The 24060-nt window shown below is 44.0% G+C and overlaps 2 protein-coding genes across 3 annotated transcripts in view; one reads left to right on the forward strand and one right to left on the reverse strand.

Moving 5' to 3' along the window:
• LOC141152761 (uncharacterized) overlaps positions 1 to 24060 on the forward strand; it is a 486446-nt gene that overhangs the window by 84450 nt on the left and 377936 nt on the right. The gene's annotated exons all lie outside the window — the stretch shown is intronic.
• The window catches only part of LOC141152647 (embryonic protein UVS.2-like), a 38002-nt gene continuing 33540 nt past the window's right edge, over positions 19599 to 24060 (reverse strand). Inside the window, exons 9-10 of the mRNA XM_073637206.1 lie at positions 21121 to 21331; positions 19599 to 19675 (exon numbers count right to left, since the gene is read on the reverse strand). Coding sequence (XP_073493307.1) covers positions 19671 to 19675; positions 21121 to 21331 — 216 coding nt within the window. The 3' untranslated portion in view covers positions 19599 to 19670. The remainder of the gene's footprint in view (positions 19676 to 21120; positions 21332 to 24060) is intronic.

Raw genomic sequence — 24060 nt, forward strand, 5'->3', positions numbered from 1 at the left:
GTAATGTATTGATTAATTGTTGTCGATTAATTATTTGCATTTTCTCCAACACTTATTATTCATTTTTTGTTTGTTTTTTGGATTTTATTCCTGGTGATTCTTTATTCATCACCCTTATTTCTCACCTAGTCATACTTATTTTCTTCACATTTTATATGCCACACAAGAATTTCATTGGGTATGGGCTACAATAGAACATCAGCCGTTCACTTCTCTCATTTTGTGGTTGGTGCGCATGCGTGGGTTGTTGCTAAGCTATGCCCCGCATGCCGTGGTCCGTTAGTGCTGTTCACGCCTCGCTTCCGCTTCTCAGCTGAAGGCTGGTGCATCATTCGGCACATAACCATTGGCGCCGGGACACTTTCATCAGCTGTTGCTTCCACCTTCTCATGCGCCATTGGCTCCACATTGATTGCTTCACTCCATGTTCCCCGCCCATCATTTTTTGATTGGCCCCTTTCCACATAAAAAGCACACATGCCCCTCATTCGGCACGCCTCCCGAGGAAGCTAAAGCGAAACGTGCGCGTCGGGGCAGGAAGCAGGAGCATCTATAGGTATGGGATTTTATGGATGATTTATTGTAAATCCACTTTTCATGCGTTGATATTAATGTGTGGCATTCCACCTTTATCGGAGGACTCACTTGGACAATAGGCATATCAGTTAGAGGGGAATCACATATAGTATTTGGCTGTGTTATTCTATGTGCTTGATGCACGAGAACACTGCTGTGTCCCTGCATCTGATGTGTGGTTGTATGTGATTTGCCTTTATATGTGGAACACATTGGTTAACCTATGTATATCTTTGCTCTTCATATATCATTTTATTCTTTTGATTGATCAAATTATGTTGAAACTTTATTGATTATATTTATAAAGAACATCGTAGTGGATTTTCCTCGATGTAATAACTCAATCCTTTTATCAATCAAATTGTATGAAATATTTTCTATTATGAAATCTTTATGAAGGACAATGTAAGCTTGATTTTGTACAGTTTATTCATCCTGTATCCCTTTAATGTTAAAAGCTCCTATTATGTCTTCTCTGGATTGGTACCTTTCCCTTTTATCTTTTTATTTTTATATATGTTTCAAATAAAATATTTATTTTAATATTTTGTTGTTACTCCTTTTTTGCTGGGTGATTATCATACACCTTTGTAAAAATTTGTGTATAAGATTGTTATTGGGAGTACTGGTACTTTTTTGTACATACGGACTACCTGTGTGAAAACATTCGTAAGGATGTGCTGGCCACTTTCAATATGTGTATATGTATACATGTGTGTATGTACGTGTGTGTGTGTATATTTATATTTACGGTATATAAATATATTTACGGTATATAAATATATATATATGTATATATGTACATATATTTATATACAGTACAGTGGTGTGAAAAAGTGTTTGCCCCCTTCCTGACTTCTTATTCTTTGCATGTTTGTCACACTTAAATGTTTCAGATCAGAAAAAAATAGATATATTAGACAAAGATAACAAAATTAAACACAAAATGCATTTTTTAAACTAAGGTTTTTATTATTAAGGGAAAAAGAAATCCAAACCTACAGGGCCCTGTGTGAAAAAGCGATTGCCCCACCCCCCTTAAAACATAAATTAACTATGGTTTATCACATCTTTGGGAAGCTGAGCTCAATTTCCCCACACACACAGGCCTGATTACTGCCACACCTGTTTTCAATCAAGAAATCACTTACCGTATTTTTCGGACTATAAGACGCACTTTTTTCCTCCAAAATTTTGGAGGAAAGTGGGGGGTACGTCTTATAGTCCGATATACATAAATACTGTGGCTTTGGGTGGTGGGGGATGTGGTGGAAGTGACAGTGGTGGAGTAGTGGTGCACAGGAGGCAGTAGCCGCCTGCTGCAGTCTACACTGTGCCCGCTACTAAAGAAAATGAATATTCACTGCTCCACATGCCAATGGGCGTGGGGAACAGTGAATATTAATTTTCCTTAATAACCGGTACACTGTGCCCGCAGCGTAGCTCCTGGTATGTATGGCACCCTTCATCCCTGTATGTATGGCCCCCTCATCCCTCATTCCGGTATGTATGGCACCCTTCATCCCTGTATGCATGGCCTACCATCCTGGTATGCATCTCCTAATCCCTGTCACGCTGCACAGAAAAAAAATAATCTTTCATACTCACCTCCTCTCTCCTCCAGTGCTGTGTCCAGCTCTGTGTCAGAATAGTCACTGCTCCCCACGCCAGGACTACGTGCCTGGGGAGCAGTAACCATTCATTCTCCCTAATAGCGCGCACACTGTAGCCCCAGCACGGCTCCTGATGTGCTCGGCTGTCAATGTGCCCGCTATTAAAGGCCATAAATATTCACTACTCCCATGTGGGTGCCAAGCGTACCAGGATGAGGGGGCCATACATACAGGAATGAAGGGGGCCATGCATACACGGATTAGGGGGACCATACATACATGGATGAGGCATGAGGGGGGCCATACATACAGGGATGAGGTATGAAGAGGGCCATACATACAGGGATGAAGGGGGCCGTACATACAGGGATGAAGGTGGCAATACATACCAGGATGAGGGGGGCCATACATACAGGGATGAAGGATGAGGGGGGCTGTACATACAGGGATGAAGGGGGCCATACATACCAGGATGAGGGGGGCCATACATACAGGGATGAAGAGTGCCATACATACCAGGAAGAGGAATGAAGGTACCATACATACCAGGAAGAGGGATGAAGGTGCCATACATACCAGAATGGGTGTGAGGGGGGCCATACATAACAGGTTGAAGGGTGCCATACATACCAGGAAGAGGGATGAGGGGGCCATGCATACCAGGATGGGGGATTGGGGTGCCATGCATACCAGGATGGTGGATTGGGGTGCCATGCATATCAGGATGGGGATGAGGGCCATGTATAACAGGAAGGAGGGGGCCATATATATCAGTATTGGGGATATTAACAGAATTGGGGAACATTACCCCTATAACAGTGTCAGCAGCAGACCCCCTCCCCTTAACAGGGCATCATGACCACATTTTTTTTCTTAAATATCTTTTTCTATTTTCCTCCTCTAAAACCTAGGCGCGTCTTATGGTCTGGTGCATTTTATAGTCTGAAAAATACGGTAAATCGGACCTATCTGTCTGACAAAGTGAAGTAGACCAAAAGATCCTCAAAAGCTAGACATCATGCTGCGAGTCAGGAACAAATGAGAAACAAAGTAACTGAGATCTATCAGTCTAGAAAAGGTTATAAAGCCATTTCTAACGTTTTGGGACTCCAGCCAACCGCAGTGAAAGCCATTGGCGAAAACATGGAACAGTGGTGAATCTTCCCAGGAGTGGCCAGCCAACAAAAATAACAAGAGCGCACTGACGACTCATCCAAGAGGTCACAAAACACCCCACAACAACATCCAAAGAACTGCTGGCCTCACTTGCCTCAATTAAGTTCAGTGTTCATGACGTCACCATAAGAAAGAGACTGGGCAAAAATGGCATGCATGGCAGAGTTCCAAGACGAAAACAACTGCTGAGCAAAAAGAACATAAAGTCTCATCTCAGTTTTGCCAGAAAACATCTAGATGATCGCCAAGACTTTTGGGAGAATACTTTGTCTGACGAGACAAAAGTTGAACTTTTTGGAAGGTGTATGTCTCATTACATCTGGCGTAGAAGAAACACTGCATTTCAGAAAATGAACATCATACCAAAAGTAAAATATGGTGGTGGCAGTGTGATGGCCTGGGCCTATTTTGCTGCTTCAGGGCCTGGAAGACTTGCTGTGGTACATAGAACCATGAATTGTTCTGTCTACCAAAAAATCCTGAAGGAGAATGTCCGGCCATCTGTTCGTGACCTCAAGCTGAAGCGCAATTGGGTTATGCAGCAAGACAATGATCCAAAACACACCAGGAAGTCCACCTCTGAATGGCTTAAGAAAAACAAAATTAAGACTTTGGAGTGGCTTAGTCAAAATCCTGACATTAATCTGATTGAGATGCTGTGGCATGACCTTAAAAAGGCGGTTCATGCCCTAAAACCCTTCAATGTGGCTGAATTACAACAATTTTGCAGAGATGAATGGCCAAAATTCCTCCAGAGCGTTGTAAAAAACTCATTGCCAGTTATCGCAAATGCTTGATTGCAGTTGTTGCTGCTAAGGCTGGTCCAACCAGTTATTAGGTTTAGGGGGCAATCACTTTTTCACATAGGGCTCTATACATTTGGATTTCTTTTTCCCTTAATAATAAAGACATTCATTTAAAAACTGCATTTTGTGATTACTTGTCTTATCTTTGTCTAAAATTAAAATTTGTTTTGTGATCTGAAACATTTAGTTTGACAACATGTAAAAGAATAAGAAGTCAGGAAGGGGCAAACACTTTTTCCACACCACTGTATATAAATATATGTATATATATCTACATATATATATTGTAAGATTGCTGCCGGACATGTCCTTGAGGGGAGATATGTATCACTGAGGTTGGCAGCTTCAGTGATGTAAAACCGGGAAAACATGCTCCAGCACACATAGTGCTGAGAGGGTTAATAGGGTGTATCAGGGCCAGTTTTTAGGAGCAGTCATAAGAGATGGGTGGGAGTGGCTGCTCACATATCCCCACCCCGGGGCGTGGTTTGCTGTAAATAAAATGGAGGCCAAATGTCTCATTTGATGTCTGTGTCTGGAGACGTGTGGATCTCCACTGTGTGTCTGTGCTAAGGCTGTGAGAACTGGACACTGACCTCCAGTGGGCAAACCCGCACCATTGCATGGACATTTTGCTTGTGTTTTCCCTTTGTGCCGGAAAAAGCTGTTTTGTGTTTGCCTATGCTAAGCGGTTTATGAAGTCAGAATAAACCTGCCTGAACATTTTTATGAAAACGTTTCCTGTTCCTACCTGAACCGTGGCTGAGTGAATACAAAACCCCTACAGTTGGTGCTAGAAGTGCGGGCAAGATTTGAGGAAAACGTGTTCCTGCAGAGATCGGTGGATGTCCTGGGTAAAGGCAGCCAGCCAGCCAGAGATGTCTGGCACCATTGAGGAACTACTCAAATACCTGCTGAAAGCCAACAACAGCAGCACCAGCAGCACTTGCAGAGCCAGCAGAGCCTGCAAACGCAGCACCGGGAGCAGCAGCAGATGCAGCAAGAGACTAATAAATTCCTGATGCAGCATATTCAGCAGCAACAACGGCAGATGAAACTTCTAGTGGGGGAAGTTCATAGCAGAGAGGCCGCCCCTCCCCCAACTCCAGGTCATGATTTGCATGTCAGGAAGAAGGTAAGGAGAGCCCTACAAAAGATGACTCTGGGTGATGATGTCGAGGCATTAGTGACGGTCTTTGAGAGGGTGGAAGAGTGGGAGAGAGATTGCCTCCGGAGCAGTGGTCGGAGGTGCTGGTGCCATATTTAACGCGCGAGCCGCAGAAAGCCAAATTAAAAGCAGAAATTTTGGCGCACTTGGGAGTGACTCTGACTGTCAGGGCGCAATGGGTGCACCGCTGGGCCTATTGCAGTGACAAACCTCCCCGGTCAGAGATGTTTGACTTCCTGCACCTGGTTCAAAAGTGGTTGCAACCTGAATCCTCCCCAGCACAGATGGTGGAAAGGGTCGTCATGGACAGGTTCATCCACTCCCTTCCGAGATCGGTGCAAGCCTGGGTTGCCCAAGGAGATCCCCATAACGCCAATGATTTGGTGGGGTTAGTGGAAAGGTACCAGGTGGTGGAAAATTCCTTGGGAAAGCCCGAGGTCGTAGCGTCTCCATACTGGGGTTCCCAAAAGGGGGTGGACACCCAAAAGAGGGGAACTAGAGCCAGATCTGGGGGGCGCCTTAGAGCCCAGGAGTGGTCTGAGATGCTGCCAAAGGTCCTGCCAACTAACATAGTATGTTGGCGATGTCACACCCCAGGTCACATAGCTGCCCGGTGCCCCATGACAACTGAGCCAATGGACTGCAGCACAGGACGGCGTTGCTCATATTTTGAATATCCTGCCTGCAGTGCTGTCCCTCAACCAGGCGAGGGGCCACAGGCATGCCTCGTGTTAGTGACTGGTATGCAAGTGATTGCTCTGTTAGACTCGGGGAGTTTGGTAACCCTCATAAGGGCCACAGTTTCTCATCAGCTTGTTTTGAGGAAAAAAGTCGGCGTCCGTTGTATCTATGGGGACGCTAAGGACTACCCTTTGGCCGAGTGGTCATAGACACAAACTGTGGCACTGAGTCCCATGAGGTCGGCATAGTCAAGGACCTGCTGCACCCTGTGATAATAGGGCGGGACTTTGGGACTTCTGGGAGAAAGGGAGGAAGCCAGGTTTCCGGACAACAACCAGGTTGCTCCAGAAGAAACCTCATCACAGGCCACGGCCGACGGGTTTCCTTTTCGTGTGCTTGTTGGGGATGAGGATGAGGCAGCATCCCCGGAGGCCAATATCCCTGAGCTGGAGGTGTCCGGGGGAAACTTTGGAACCGCGCAACTCAGGGACTTAACTCTAAAAGGGGCATTTGATAATGACACTGTTATAAATGGTGTTGCTCAAGAGCCGGGGGCTAACACACAATATATGTACTTTGCTGTGAATGGGGAGTTGCTATATTTAGTCACCAAGTTCAGAGGGGAGGTAATTGAGCAGTTACTAGTGCCAGGGCCGTACAGACACAGGGTGTTAGATATGGCCCATACACATGTCTTAGGTGGGCATCTGGGGGTAGAAAAAACCCAGGAAAGGGTCCTCCAGAGGTTCTACTGGCCCGGTTGTCACCGAGAGATCATGAATTATTGTAGGTCATGTCCCACTTGTCATCTGACCTCCCCTGTGGTTCACTTCTGTAGCCCCTTAGTGCCACTACCCATCATTGAGGTCCCATTCGATCGCATTGCCATGGATTTAGTGGGGCCCCTGGTCAAGTCCACCAGAGGACATCAGTATATCCTGGTGGTACTGGACTACGCTACCCAGTACCCAGAGGCTCTACCACTACGAAACCCCTCAGCCAAGTGCATAGCCCAGGAGCAGGTCCACATCTTTTCGAGAACAGGGTTGCCTAAGGAGATCCTAACGGACCAAGGGACCCAATTTATGTTAAGGGTGATGAGGGAGTTGTGCAAAACACTGCAAATCACAAAACTCAGGAGCTCAGTCTACCACCCACAGACAGACGGCTTGGTGGAGAGGTTTAGTAAAACCTTGAAGGCCATGTTGAAGAATGTCGTGGAGAAAGACGGCCGGGACTGGGACTGCCTACTGCCGTACCTTCTGTTTTCCATTAGAGAAGACCCATAGGCCTCTACTGGATTCTCCCCGTTTGAGCAGTTATATGGCCGATACCCCCATGGTCTCCTGGACGTAGCAAGGAGACCCGTGGGGCAGAGTTTACACCCTACCGGAGTGTAGTCGAACACGTGGCCCAGATGCAAGAGAGGATTGCAGAGGAGATGCCCATTGTGAAAGAACACCTCCTCAAAGCACAAGAGGCACAGTCGAGGGTGTAAAATAGATCGGCCAGGGTGAGACACTTCAAACCTGGGGATCAGGTACTGGTACTGGTACCTACGGTGGAGAGCAAATTCCTGGCCAAGTAACAGTGCCCCTATGAAGTGGTTGAAAAGGTTGGCGATGTCAACTATAGGGTCCACCAACCTGGGAGAAGGAATCCCTACCAGGTGTACCACATCAACCTGATAAAGCCATGGAGAGATAGGGAGCCCGTGGAAGCTCCGTATATGGTGGCAAAGTCGGAAGCCAACGTGAGAGACATCAAGGTGACAGAATCGCTGTCACGTGCCCAGCAGCAACAATGCCAAGAGTTGTTGCAATGGAACAAGGACCTATTCTTGGATCTACCGGGGTGTACTCAGATCGTAGAACATGGAGTTCTTACAGAGCCTCATGTCCGAGTGAACCTAAAGCCATATAGGATTCCTGAAGCCCTCCGAGAGGTAATCTCAAAGGAGGTGGACAGAATGCTGAGTCTAGGTGTTATTGAAGAGTCCAAGAGTGGCTGGTACAGTCCCTTAGTCTTGCTGCTCCAGGTGGAGAATGGCGGTTCTGCAGTGACTATAGGAAACTAAATTAGGTCTCTAAGTTTGATGTGTACCCAATGGCAAGGGTAGATGAACTAATTAAAAGGCTAGGGCTGGCCAGGTACATTACCATCCTTGACCTTACAAAAGGGTATTGGCAAATTCCCATGTTCAAAGAGGCCAAAGAGAAGACAGCCTTTACAACTCCAGATGGGTGTTTCCAATACACCAGGATGCCGTTTGGGTTGCAAGGAGCTCCAGCTCACTTCCAGAGAGCCATGGACCGGATCCTAGCTCCCCAAAAGAAGTATGCAGCGGCTTACCTGGATGATAATGTGATCTACAGGCAGGATTGGAGAAGCCATCTGAGCAAAGTCCAGATGATATTCAATGCTCTACAGAAGGCAGGATTTTCCATCGACCCAAAGAAATGTGCTATGGGCACGGAGGAAGCCAGATATTTGGGCTATGTCGTAGGCAGAGGCATGATAAAGCCCCAAATAAATAAAACTGAAGCGATCCAGGTTTGGCCACAACCTCTCTCAAAAAAACAGGTCAGAGCCTTCCTGGGCATCGTGGGATACTACCGTCGGTTCATTCCTAAGTTCGCCATGATAGCCAACCCTTTGACAGACCTCCTGAAAGGGACAAAGTAGGCTATGGCTAAGTGTTCTCCAGAAACTGAGACGGCTTTCCAGGAGCTAAAGCAGGCGCTGTGTAAACAGCCAGTGCTGGTGGCGCCAGATTTCTCAAAAGAGTTTTTGGTCCAGACGGACGCGTCAGATGTCGGACTGGGGATTGTCCTATCACAAGACGTGAACGGGGAGGAGCACCAAATAATGTATCTAAGCCAGAAGCTGACATCTTGTGAGAAAAATTACTCCATAGTGGAAAAGGAATGTTTGGCAATCAAGTGGGCGTTGGACACCATGAGATACTACCTCTTAGGCAGAAAGTTCAGGCTGGCATTAGATCATGCCCCACTAAGGGGATGAGAGAGGAGGGGAACAATACCCAAGTGACCAGGTGGTTCCTGGCCCTCCAGGACTTTAGATTCCATGTAGAGCATAGACCTGAGACTCAGTGCATACCCTATAACTATATAGCAGACTCTCTCCTTTCTAATGGGAATTTGTTATTACTGTGGCTCTGCTCTATGTGTCTTTAATTTCTTAGTGGGATTTTTCATAAATTTGGTCAGCCGTTGGACTCACTGCATACCCTATAACTGTATAGCAGACCCTCTCCTTTCTAATGGGAACATGTCGTACCTTGTTACTGTGACCCTGCTCTATGTGTCTTTAAATTCTTAGTGGGGTTTTTCCTAAACTTGGTCAGCCGTTGGACTCACTGCATACCCTATAACTGTATAGTAGAACCTCTCCTTTCTAATGGGAATATGTCGTACTTGTTACTGTGGCCCTGCTCTGTGTGTCTTTACATTCTTAGTGGGGTTTTTCCAAAAAAATTTGTCAGCCGTTGGACTCACTGTATACCCTATAACTGTATAGCAGACTCTCTCCTTTCTAAATGGAATTTTTCGGTACTGTGGCCCTGCTCTATGTGTCTTTAAATTCTTAGTGGGGTTTTTCACAAATTTTAGCAGCCCTTGCAGTCATAGCATGGGCATTACCACTATAGGAGACCCGCTCCTTTATAATGGGAACATTTTTTTTACTGAGACCCTCCTCTATGTCTCTTCAAAGGGGTATTGGGTTGCGTCCAAATTTTTGGCAGCCCTTGCAGTCACTGGATACGCAATAACATTATAGGAGACCCCCTTGTTAATAATGGGAACAACAAAGCATAGCCGGCAGATGGCTCTCTAACAATAGCAAGGGCCGACTGCTGTCCTTTTAAGAATAGTAAGGGCCGTCTGATGGCCCTATAAAAATAGTCTTTATGACTTTCAGAGTCCCTCCATCATAAATAAAACAGGATGTGCCTGATGATGTGTCACACACCACATTGCCAGATAAGGTTGTAAAATGTTAAAATGACATTTCCCGGTGAATGCATTTGTCTTAAAAAATAGCTTAAAAAAATAAAACAATAAGATCTTTCTTTAGTATAAAAAACAGCGTCACCAATTTAATCACAATGCAATCACATTGTTCAACTCATGCACCTCCTCCTCCATCTCCGAAATGACTACATCAGTCACAAGCTGAGAGCACTGCAGCACTGCCTTGGCCAAGCGGCAACAGGCTGTGCTAAAGATAACATGCTTAATGCTTAATTGACAAACCGCCCAGCGCTGCAGAGTTGTTAATAGCTGTAACACAGCATCCTGATCTGTGGCTCTCACCGCTGAACATACAGCCAGGCATGGTCGTATGTGACAATGGGCGGAACCTAGTGATGGAGAAATGACAGCCGGGGTAGATACGGTTTCCCTCTATGCCAGTCCTTTCACCGAGCTAAAGAATATGGCTGTGGTGAAATACAACTCCCACTAAAAAGCTGTTTCAGATTGAAAAACATTGTGCCCACCAGAGGATTTGATTCTGAGGGATAACCTTTCTCATCCGCTCAAGAGCCCTATAGCAGCTGCAAAGTTAGCGCTATCATGAACTCTCCTGAGGTAGAAGCCAAGGCACACAAGAGGATTCTCTGGTGGGACTGTCCAACCCTGCCGAGAAGCAGTCCTGGCTAAGAAAAGTGTGGGGGAAAGTTCCCAGACACACTATTTTACTGAGGAGGAAACACACGTAACCACGGGGAGAGCATACAAAGTCCTCACAGATGTTGTCCTTGCTGGGATTTGAACCCAGGATCCCAGTGCTGCAAGGCTTCAGTGCTAACCACTGATGCAATGTGCTGCCGTTCACGCTCTAATGTCTAACAAGCTGGAGAAACTTGCACCTACTGCCACTCTATCTTCAGCTCCTTTGTGAGAAAATGTATTTGGGCAGCCACTCAGTCTACCAAATAAAATTCCTGAGAAGGAAATTTCAGATGGCTTCGCTACTGGTACTGGGGGCAGTGCTAACACCATGACGTCGTACCATAGTTTGCTGGAAATATTCCAGGCTGGTAGGAGGCAAGCAAATTCTCACAGAAAACTGCCAGCAGTAAAGTTCAGGCCACATTTCAAGTGTAAGCAGCTCTAGAGGACTTCCTGGAAGAAATGACTTGCAGGGTAGATATGGTTTCCCTCTATGCCAGTCCTTTCACTGAGCTAAATAAAACTCACAGCAAAAAAAGTTGTGGACTGGCTCCTTACCGTCCCTGGCCTCATTCACCTGTCCACGTGTTTGTGGTTAGGCGGTCCTTCCCAGTAAGTGCACTGGGGAGGACACGGGTAATGTTGTGGGACCCGTGCTTGTGGAAGGTGGAGGCGACACTGGGAGAAACAGTGACGGCTGGGGACCGAGTATGGACACCCGGCCGCCGCCGGCATGAGGTTGTGAAAAGCTTCCGCCTCCACGAGCTTAAAAGGCCACATTTCAAGTGCAAAGAGCTGCCCAGAAATCTGGTAGTTTAGTGTTGCGGCTTGTGGGTGGGTGGGTGGCTGGCTGCATACTTGTGCTGGCATTCCACGTGACAGAAAACTAAGCAGATGGTGGCCTCTATGATCATCATGGCCTCACCTCGACACTATAAAATATCCTGAGGGAGAAGCCAGGGCCCGCTGGAGGAGTCTCCGGTTCTCTGCTCGGCCCGTCCAACCCTGCCGAAAAGCAGCCCTGGCTAAGAAAAGTGTGGGGGAAGGTTCCCGGACACTCTATGGCTGCTTTTTTAATGTGGAACGGCCATGCTTATGCATGTAATTTCTCAAAACGCATTACAGATCAGGCCATTGTCCAACTCTGTATTCAAGAAATTAAATGTGCAAAGAAAGATGTGTGTGTGTCAAAGGACCACTGACAAGTGCGAGTTGATGTTGGACAGGCTGCCATTGCTTCTGTAACAAGCTCAATTACAGGACTTCCTTGGGAGAAATGACACGTAGGGTAGATACAGTTTCCCTCTATGCCATTCCTTTTACCGATCTAAATACAACTCTTAGCAAAAAAAGTTGTGGACTGGCTCCATACCGTCCCTGGCCACATTCACCTGTCCATGTGTTTGTGGTTAGGCGGTCCTTCCCAGTAAGTGTACTGGGGAGGGCATGGGTAATGTTGTGTGACCCGTGCTTGTGGAAAGCGTAGGCGATACCAGGAAATATACTGGCGGCTGGGCACCGAGTATGGACACCCGGCCGCCGCCGGCATGAGGTTATGAAAACTTCCACCTCCACGAGCCTAAAAGGCCACATTTCAAGTACATGCAGCTGTCAAAAATTTGGCAGTATAGTATTACAGCCTGTGGGTGGGTGGGTGGCTGCCTGCATACTTGCGCTTGCATTCCAAGGAATGGGGTAGGGACAACTGAACGCTGCAGAGGGACAGTTTTGGTTATTTATTTTGCCTTATATACAAGTCATTACCCTGGAAAGGATGTTCCTTACCATATTTCCCAGAAAAATCCATTTTGGTTTAGTTTTTGTATGTTTTATTGTGAGTCCGTAAAAGTGGCATAATACTCTGACCACGTTGTTGACAGCGGTGATCTGGGAGTCAGAGATGCTTCCAGGGGTCTTCCCCATGCTGTTCCCATGTCATTTGAGCACTGTTCCCATCGATTTGGACAATTTTTAGGCCCTCTGCAGACAGCCGGGGGGAGCCGCCTGAAAAATGCTCGAGTTAACCATAGACTTATATTGGGCTTATTGCTCGGGTCGAGCACCCGAGAATTCCAATTTGCTCGACCCGAGCATTTTAGTGCTTGCTCATCACTAATCAGGACTAATATTCTTTTTGCTCTTAATATTGATTATTTGCTTAAAAAGCTATATAATACAACATTTTAACTGCTCCATTTTCTTGTTAACAGAATACAGACAGATTTGTTTGATTTTATTTGCATTGCTGTATTGTGGAAGTAGAGAAACTTGTCCATCATCAGACGAGATCCGATATTACTGTTGGTAATAATCGTGACATTTTTTGGAGCGTGCCAAATATAACACTCCATTTAAAATCCCCCAGTTGTGTGTTGTTCAACCTATTCACACTTGGTCACTGAACAATACTATACTACAAGGCCACTGCCCAAAACCATGGTCATCAGACGTGATCTGATATTACTGCGGTCATATTCGTGACATTTTGGGGAGCGTGCAAAGTATTACTCCCCATTTAAAGTCTGCCAGTTTTGTGTTGTTCAACCTATTCACACTTGGTAGCTGACGAATACCATACAGCAAGGCCACTGCCAGAAACCGTGGTCATCAGACGTGAACCGATATTACTGTCGTAATAATTGTGACATTTTGGAGAGCATGAAAAATATCCATCAGCAGGGGCAGCAAAACTACCAGCCTGACCACAACCAGCATGCTCAGGCACATGACAGCAAAGCACCCGTTTTGCGGAATGCCAGGTCCAGAAACAGTGTCTGTGGGTGACACCACTGCCTGTTCTGCTGTTGTATGTGCACGCCAATCCACTGTCCATGGCGCAGGCGAAGATGCCTCCTGCCCTGCACTTGTCATTGCACACTTGCAACCACCACCATCAGCATCCACGTCCATGTCTTAGTTGCAGTGCAGCGTTCAGTTGTCCATACCCCAGTCCTTTGAACGAAGGACAAATAGGCATCAAACCACCCACAGTCCACATCACTAAACTGCGACACTTCTCGCATGCTTGCACTTGAAATGTTGCCTTTTAGGCTCGTGGAGACAGAATCTTTCCGCAACCTCATGGCGGCGGCCGTACCTTGGTACTCGGTCCTTAGCCACCACTATTTCTCCCGGTGTGCCGTCCCCGCATTACACAAGCATGTGTCCCAGAACATTAACCGTGCCCGCAACAACGCAGTTACTGGAAAGATCCAACTAATCATGGACACATGGACAAGTGCTTGTGGCCAGGGATGTACATCTCACTGATGTCACACTGGGTTAATTTAATGGAAGCTGGGACCCAGTCAGACCCTGGGACGGAACTCGACTTCCCGATGCCAAGGATTGCGGACCCTGGGTCAATCAGGGTTGTCCCACATTTTACAGCTCCAGAACCTCCTCCTCTTCAGCCTCCATCTCCGAAATTACCACATCAGTAGCAAGCTAGAAGCACGGCAGCACTGCCTCAGCCAAGCGGCAATAGGCTGTGCTGAAGCTTATATGCTTAAGGGACAAACTGCACACCGCTGCAGAGTTGTTGACAGCTGTAAGAGAGCAGGCAGGTCTGTGGCCGTCACCGCTGAACCTACAGCCAGGCATAATAATGTGTGACAGTGGCTGGAACCTATTGGTGGCTCTGAAGCTAGGCAAACTCACACACATACCTTGCCTGGCCCATGTGCTCAAGCTCGTGGTTCAGCAGTTTCTCAAAACATACTCGAATCTGCCTGAGCTGCTTAGGAAAATACGTTGTGTGTGTGCCCATTTGAGAAAGTCACCTACAGCTTCCACCACCCTTGCCGTGCTTCAGCAGCGTTTGCAACTTCCAGCTCATCGACTGGTGTGCGATGTCACCACGCTTTGGGAATCACTGTTGCATATGTTGGGAAGGATTTGTGAGCAGCAGAGGGCAGTTGTTGAGTATCAGTATCAACATGCCCGTCGTTATTCAAGTCAGCCTTCGCACATTAGAACGATGAGTGGGCATGGATGTCTGACATCTGTGCCGTTCTCCAAAACTTTGAGGACTCCACCAAGATGGTGAATGGCGATGACGCCATAATTAGTGTCACCCTCCCGCTTCTCTGTCTACTGAAACACTCGCTGCTCACAATCGAAGAGGAAGCATTGCAGGCGGAGCACGATAAGATAGAGCAAAGAATTATACAGAGTGATTGATGCCCCACAGCCCAGACTCATCTCATCTCAATGCGGATTGACTGATAATGAGGAGGAGGCGGAAGAGGAGGAGGAACAGGACCTGTTTTCCTGCGCTACAGACGGTACTACCCAGACAACAGTCATACAGTTTGTTCAGCGTGGATGGCCTGAAGAGAGTGAGAACGAGGAGGAGGACCAGGAGGAGGAGGAGAGCATGGTCAGTCGTCCTCTTGGTCAGGACAGGGAAGTCTTGGCTGTTGGAAGTCTGGCACACATGGCTGACTTTATGTTCTGCATCCTTTCCCGTGACCCTCGTGTTGTACGCATTTTGGGCAACAGTAATTACTGGTTGGTCACACTTCTAGACCCATGCTACAAGGAGAGCTTTCTATCTCTCCTTCCTATGGCAGAGAGGTCTAATAAATGTTGCAGTACCAGAAGGCCCTTGTTGAGGAATTATTAAATAAATTCCCATCTGAAAACGCTGGTGGCAGAGGTCACAGCTTGTTGGACAGCCAAGGAGTATGGGCAAGGGAGACACAAATACAATGCAGCAGAGGTAGGGGAACACTGTCAAACATGTGGGACAGTTTTCTCAGACTCTCCCAGTACCCAGGCCCTGATTCGTAGGGTACTCTGACAAGAAGGGAAAAGTTTTGGAAGATGCTGAAGTACCTTGCCGACCGTACCAACGTCCTCCGTGATTCCTCTGTGCCTTGTAACTATTGGGAATCCAAGCTGGACATGTGGCATGAACTGGCTCTCTATGCCTTAGAGGTCCTTGCCTGCCCTGCCACTAGCGTTTTGTCAAATGGGTTTTTAGTGCTGCCGGGGGCATTATAACTGATTGGCACATCCGCCTGTCAACTGAAAATGCTGACATACTGACTCTTATCAAATTTAAAAAGGGCTGGATTGGGCCAGACTTCTCAACACCACCGGATGATAGCAGCAGAACACAAAGTCAAATCCAGTGTTTTTTTTAAGGAGTCTCTTCCCATGCACCTCTTCACACCCAGACATGGGTATACACTTCCTGATTTAGTCTATTTTATGTCACCCTCCTCCTTCTCCTCATCCTTCACCACCATATAAACAGGGTAACAATCATGCAACACGCACATCATTTTTTTAAGGGTATTTATGATGCCCGTAGGAAATTTTTTTAGAAGCCTACCTCTAACATTCTGTATGGTAAACAGTATGTTCATGTATACCCCTGAGGGTTAAATGTTTTTCAGCCCATGCACTTAGTGCATGGGCATTACCGCTACAGGAGACCCACTCCTTAATAATGGGAAAATATTTTTTAATGAGACCCTCCTCTACATCTCTTCAAAGGGGTATTGGAGTGCGGACAAATTTTTGGTGGTCCTACCACTCACTGCATATGCAATAACAGTATAGGTGACCACTCCTTTATTATGGGAACATTTTTTTTACTGAGGCCCTCCTCTATGTCTCTTCAAAGGGGTATTAGAGTGTGTTCAAATTTTTGGCAACCCTGCCACTCACTGCATACTCAATAACAGTATAGGAGACCCGCTCCTTTATAGTGGGAACATTTTTTTCTGAACCATCCTCTATGTCTCTTCAAAGGGGTATTGGAGTGCATCCTCATTTTTGGCAGCCCTTGCAGTCACTGCATACGCAATAACAGTATAGGAGACCAACTCTTTAATAATGGGAACAACAAAGCATAGCCGGCTGATGGCCCTTTAACAAGAGTGAGGGATGACTGCTATCCCTATAACAATAGTAAGGGCCACCTGATGGCCTTATAAAAATAGGCTTTGTGACTTTCAGAGACCCTCCTTCATAAATGAAACAGGATGTGTCTGATCATGTATCATACACCACATGACCAGATAGGGTAGTAAAATGTTAAAATTACATTAACTGGTGAATGTATTTTTCACCATTGAAAGCAATGCAAAAGTACAAAAACGCCTCAAAAATGTTATGTCTGAACATAGCCCAAGGTGTGGAGGAGCATTTTTTTTTTTTTTTTTATTTTGTCTTATATACCAGTCATTACCCTGGAAAGAATGTTCCTTAACATGTTTTCCAGGAAAATCCATTTTGGCTTCATTTTTGTGTGTTTTATTGTGAGTCCGTAAAAGTGGCAAAATACTGTGACAACATTGTTCACAGCAGTGACCTGAGAGTCAGAGATGCTTCCAGGGGTATTCCACATGTTGTTCCCATGTCATTTCAGCACTGTTCCCATCAATTTTGACAATAGTTAGGCCCCCTCCAGACCTCCGGCGGGGGCCACTAGATAAATGCTAGAGATTCCCATTGACTTATATTGGGCTCGTTGCTCGGGTCTAGCACCCAAGTATTACAATTTGCTCGGCTCAAGCAACGAGCACCTGAGCATTTAAGTGCTCGTTCATCATTACCAGTAAGCTTTTAACCTTTCTAACTTCCTAACAAAGAATTTTATGTGACATAGCTCTCTGGTTTAAAGTGCACCTGTCAGCAGGATTGTGCTCAGTAAACTACATACACTGTCAGGTGGGCGACATTACACTGATTAATATGATACTTTGGTTGATGAAATCCATCCTGTGGTTCTTGGGTAATCTTTATAAGAGCATACAGATGAATATATAAGTAGAGCACTAGATAGAGCGCCCCTCAAAGGCTGCCCCAGAGCACGAGCATATTATTTTCTCCAAAGTGAAAGTACCCATAGATTTGCTATGTTGATATTGATCTGACACTTACAGTGGCATGCAAAAGTTTGGGCACCCCTTGTCAAAAGTACTGTTATTGTGAACAGTTAAGCAAGTTAAAGATGAAATTTTCTCTAAAAGGCCTAAAGTTAAAGATGACACATTTCCTTTGTATTTTAGGCAAAAAAAAATATATATATAATGTAATTTTTTTACATTTTAATAATTACAAAAAGGAAAACAGGCCAATGAAAAAGTTTGGGCACCCTACATGATTAGTACCTAGCAGCACCCCCTTTTGAAAGTATCATAGCTTGTAAACACTTTTTGTAGCCGGTCAAGTCTTTCAATTCTTGTTTGAGGGATTATATTTTCATCCATTCTTCTTTGGAAAATTCTTTCAGTTCTGTGAGATTCCTGGGTCATCTTGCATGCACTTTGAGGTCTAGCCACAGATTTTCAATGATGTTCAGATCAGAGGACTGTGAGGGCCATTGTAAACTTTTCAGCTTGTGCCTAGGTAGTCTATTGTGGATTTTGACATGTGTTTAACATCATTATCTGTTTGTAGAAACCATCTTCTTTTCAACGTCATCTTTTTTTTTTACAGATGGTGTTATGTTTGCATCTAGAATTTGTTGAAATTTCATTGTATCCTTTCTTTGCTCTACCCGTTAAATGTCCTCTGCATCATTGGCTGCAACACAACCCCAAAGCATAATTGATCCACCCCCATGCTTAATGCTTGGAGAGATGTTCTTTTCCTGAAATTCTGTGTCCCCTTTTCTCCACATATACCTTTGATCATTGTGGCCAAAGAATTCTATTTTAACCTCATCGGTCCACAGGACTTGTTTCCAAAATGCATCAGGCTTGTTTAGATGTACTTTTGTATACTTCAGACTCTGAATTTTATGGTGAGGACGCAAGAGAAGTTTTCTTCTGATGACTCTTTCATGAAGGCCATATTTATGCAGGTGTCTTTTGAACTGTGGGATAATGTAACACAACTCCAGAGTCTGCTAAAACTTTCTTAAGGTCTTTTGCAGTCAAGTGGGGGTTCTGATTTGCCTGTTTGGCAATCCTACAAACAGCTCTCACTGAAATTTAGCTTGGTCTTCCAGACCTTATCTTGACCTCCACTGTTCCTGATAACTGTAATTTCTTAATTATATTTTGAATTGAGGAAAGGGCAACTTGACAACGCTTTGCTATCCTCTTATAGCCTTCTCCTGCTTTGTGGGCCTCCACCATTTTCATTTTCAGAGTGCTAGGCAGCTTAGAAGAACCCATGGCTGCTCTTTTTTGGCACAAGGTTAGAGGAGGCTGGGTTTTATAAAGCTAGGAAATTTGCATCACTTGGCCTTTCCTATCGATGATAGTGAACAAGCAATTAGCCTGTTAGGGTTATGAAGGTCTGAAACCTTGGTCAAAGTTATCTGAGCACACAAATTTCCAAGGGTGCCCAAACTTTGGCATTGGCCCATTTTCCTTTTTGTAATTTTTAAAATGTAAAAAATGACAACATATATATATATGTTTGCCTAAAATACAAAGAAAATGTGTCACCTTTAACTTTAGCCCTTTTAGAAATAATTTCATCGTCAACTTGCTTGACTGTTCAAGATAACAGTAATTTTGACCAGGGGTGCCCAAACTTTTACATGCCACTGTATATTAATATCAGACTCATCTCCGCACTTTTGCACATAATGCTCAGTTGGCGAAAAATCATGGACGTGTGAACGGCTCCATTAACATTTATGATAATACGTGAGACTTAACCTCCTGAGGAGGAAGAGATGGCAATGAATGGATATTCTAAATGATCTTTTCTATTAACAGCTATTACTTGTGGCAATGGAGTTTTCTGGAAACATCAAGCAATTAAATGTAACACAATACTTATAGAATATTTAATTAGAAACTTTATTAGAATGTTTTTTTTTATACAGCAAAATAATTTAAACGATTAAGTTATTCATTATAATATTTTATTCGGAAATTAATTTTAATTAAAATTTGCTAAAAGAAAATACAGGCAGTGATAAATCATCAGTAATGACCCGTTAGGGTTATGGGGTATGCAGGTGCTTGGCCGTCTCCAGTTATACTGTAGAGAAAGAGACGTAAAGATGTTTTAAAAAAACAACAAATAAATCCAATTCTACCAATTGTGTTACATAAAGATGTAAAGAATGTCTTGTAATAGCAGATTTATTCTAGGCTTTTCTGTTTAAAAAACATTTGAAATATTTTATTACCAATAAAAGGGAGGCCGACAGAGTGGGTGTGAATCGATTCACAGTAATTTGTTACCACTGGAAGGAAGCCCTGCAGACCGCCTCTTACGTGCTGGCATCCATGGCTCTTCCTTCTATTAGCCGTTGTAGCATGGTGTCAATGTTGTGACATGAATCACATGTAACGTCACACTAAGCTGACTGACCAAAAGAAGAGTCAGGATTCTGGAAGCTAAGGGGCTGTTTTTAAGGCTGATAACTGATATAGTCAGTGATGGGTCCTGCAAATCGACTTGCACCATCTCTAGAGGCCGATGTTCACATGTGTTGGCAATTGTGTAAAATAATGGCAAAACGAGCAACTCTCACGAAAGAGGAATCAGAAAATCATGGAATTATATAGAGAACCCAATGAATAAATAAGAATTGTGTAATGCTCAATCCCTCAGTGGTGGACTCAGAAGATCCAGAAATTACATAGACAACCAATGAGTTCAATAAGAATTGTATAATGCTTATTCCCTCACTGGAGGCTCTTTTTGCTACTTTGCCTTACAGATAACTATTAATTCCCTGAGATTACAGCAGAGGGTTCTACTATGATGAGCATATTGTCTACAGTCCGTCTAACACTAAAAGGATAGTCCAAATGAGACAATTATGTTGATGTCCTTTAGAGCAGGGTTCTCCAACTCCAGTCCTCAAGGCCCACCAACAGGCCATGTTTTCAGGATTTCCTTAGTATTTCTCATGATAATTGCATCACCTGCATAGGCAATAATTCCATCACCTGTGCAATACCTGTGCAATACTAAGGAAATCCTGAAAACATGACCTGTTGGTGGGCCTTGAGGACTGGAGTTGGGGAACCCTGCTTTAGAGAATGGGTTGCCTTAGACTTGAAGACTCGTCTTTTTGTCACATCAGAGAATAGTAACAAAAGTGTCTGGAGGACCTGTCCTGTCCTGCATTACATGAGCAATCCATTGATTTAAATGGGCATTTGTGTGTAGAGCATATTCTCCCGTATAATGGTGCCGATGGTGGTCCCAACACTTACTGCCATGCTTTCTCACAGGTTATAGTTGATTCCTGAGGAAAGCAGCAGAGGGATTCTAGGTCCTTTTTACCAAGTGAAGTTGTACACAATGAAAAATATTAAAAATCTATATCTGTAAAACGTAATAACTTCTAGAAAGTCATATGTATGACACATCATCCTTTGTGACCCTATCAAACTTTTTACTGAATAATGGAATTATTATCTAATACCTAATTGCACAAGATAATATAGAGATGAGGCGGTAATACTTACTAAAGGTATATGTCGCCAGGAACCCTCTAAACTGAATGGTTTTATCAGTTCTCAACTTTAGTGTCATAATATTATAGTCAGAGGTAATGGTAGGGATACTTCTTTCACCACAGAATAAACCAAGGTTACGGTAGATATCCACGACATAAAAAGCATCGAATAGGCAATTTTCCCCATCCTCTATCTGGAAGTCACTAACGGTCAGTCTAATCTGTAAAGATCAGAAGGAAACATTGTCAGGCTATTGTAGAGCTAATGTAAGTCTGTATATTTCATCACTATCACATGTGGATTATTTATTATGATTCTTACAGAACAGAAAATTGTAACTTGTGTATGGTTGGGAAGAGCGGTGAGACAACGTCATGCATTGATGGTTACTCTCTCACGGTGAAACTTTACCCAACCTAGGAACAACGAGACGTAACAGGATTCTCTCAATAAGGATAAAGAGCCATCAAGAGATGGAGATACACGTCTAATAATTGTATTATGATATAGAAAAGTAAATGTTCTTAGATTTCAGAGTATACAAGAAAACAAAAATTGCTACTTATAAAGAGAGGTGAGCTGGATAGTACAAGTCATAGCAATAAAGTCACCCAGAGGAGCAAACAATTAAAGCAAATGTGTTATACTTGGCAATGAAGCCTATAAGTAAAAGTTGTGCAACAAAAGAGAAGAATAAATAATAAGGGCATCAAGATAAAGTATGACACATGTAAAAGTTGTAGATATAGTAGCCTATGGCTACAATAATGTCTGTAAAGCACTGTGGAATACGAAGGCACTATATATATCAAAGCATAATGAATAAATAATGGCCCAAGAAGCTGAACTGATCTGTTTGGAGTATAAGAAAACTGTTAGTCCAGACACAGAGAAGTGGAAGGAGAACACTGTACATCTCTCGCCCAGAGATCAACACTGAAGAATGGATACTCGGGAAGGCAAAAGAGGAAAGGGGGGAAAAGAAGTGAATAGAAATGAATACAATTAGCCTTTATTGAAATTAACTATTAAAATTAATTATTACAATTACTTAACATTTTCCTTACAGATGACAATCATCTATAGATGCAGATAAGGTCACAGTCTAGATGGTATTTGACAGTTACCCACAAAATGCCGGTTGCACTGTGATGTGAGAATAATATTACTGGGAATGCCTAACCCAGTCCCTTATAATAAATGGGTTAGGGCTGTATATTAAATACATTAGTATGCCCCAAACATTTTTAAGAATAAATTAATCAGTTGAAATCACCAATATATGTCAAAAGTGTAAATATAACTAGGACTTTAATCATGTCAGACAATTGACTCTGCAATGTGTGGCCTAAGTGGGTTACATACAGGGGATATAATTATTAAATTGTCTGTCTAGATGGATTTCCTTATATAAATAAAGGAATAATTTGTAAGCTGGGCAAATTGGGCATGTGATTTAATCGCACCTACTTCTGAGTGTACAGGCCATGTTATTGTCCATATGATCAATACTGTGTCTATCAATGAGTGCACATACAGTCATATGAAAAAGTTTGGGCACCCCTATTAATCTTAAGCTTAATGTTCTATAAAAATTGGTGTTTTTGCAACAGCTATTTCAGTTTGATATATGTAATAACTGTTGGACACAGCAATGTTTCTGCCTTGAAATGAGGTTTATTGTACTAACAGAAAATGTGCAATCTGCATTCAAACAAAATTTGACAGGTGCATAAGTATGGGCACCTCACCAGAAAAGTGACATTAATAGTTAGTAGATCCTCCTTTTGCAAAAATAACAGCCTCTAGTCGCTTCCTGTAGGTTTTAATGAGTTCCTGGATCCTGGATGAAGGTATTTTTGACCATTCCTCTTTACAAAACAATTCCAGTTCAGTTAAGTTTGATGGTCGCCGAGCATGGACAGCCCTCTTCACATGATCCCACAGATATTCAATGATATTCAGGTCTGGGGACTGGGATGGCCATTCCAGAACATTGTAGTTGTTCCTCTGCATGAATGCCTGAGTAGATTTGGAGCGGTGTTTTGGATCATTGTCTTGCTGAAAGATCCATCCACTTTGTAACTTCATATTTATCACTGATTCTTGAACATTATTGTCAAGAATCTGCTGATACTGAGTGGAATCCATGTGTCCCTCAACTTTAACAAGATTCCCAGTGCCAGCATTGACCACACAGCCCCAAAGCATGATGGAACCTCCACCAAATTTTACTGTGGGTAGCAAGTGTTTTTCTTGGAATGCTGTGATTTTTTGCCGCCATGCATAACGCCTTTTTGTATGACCAAATAACTCAATCTTTATTTCATCAGTCCACAGGACCTTCTTCCAAAGAGAAATTGGCTTCTCCAAATGTGCTTTTGCATACCTCAGCCGACTCTGTTTGTGGCGTGCTTGCAGAAACGGCTTCTTTCGCATCACTCTCCCATACAGCTTCTCCTTGTGCAAAGTGCCTTGTATAGTTGACCGATGCACAGTGACACCATCTGCAGCAAGTTGATGCTGCAGCTCTCTGGAGGTGGTCTGAGGATTGTCCTTGACTGATCTCACCATTCTTCTTCTCTGCCTTTCTGATGTTTTTCTTGGCCTGCCACTTCTGGCCTTAACAAGAACTGTCCCTGTGTTCTTCCATTTCCTTACTATGTTCCTCACAGTGGAAACTGACAGGTTAAATCTCTGAGACAGCTTTTTGTATGCTTCCCCTGAACAACTATGTTGAATAATCTTTGTTTTCAGATCATTTGACAGTTGTTTTGAGGAGCACATGATGCCACTCTTCAGAGGAGATTCAAACAGGAGAACAACTTGCAAGTGGCCACTTTAAGTAGCTTTTCTCATGATTGCATACACCTGGCTATAAAGTTCAAAGCTCCATGAGGTTACAAAACCAAAAAAAGTGCTTTAGTAAGTCAGTAAAAAGTAGGTAGG

Source organism: Phyllobates terribilis, unplaced genomic scaffold (genome assembly GCF_046119375.1).
Source record: "Phyllobates terribilis strain yellow unplaced genomic scaffold, ASM4611937v1 Scaffold_6__1_contigs__length_29720123, whole genome shotgun sequence".
Classification (NCBI taxonomy): domain Eukaryota; kingdom Metazoa; phylum Chordata; class Amphibia; order Anura; family Dendrobatidae; genus Phyllobates; species Phyllobates terribilis.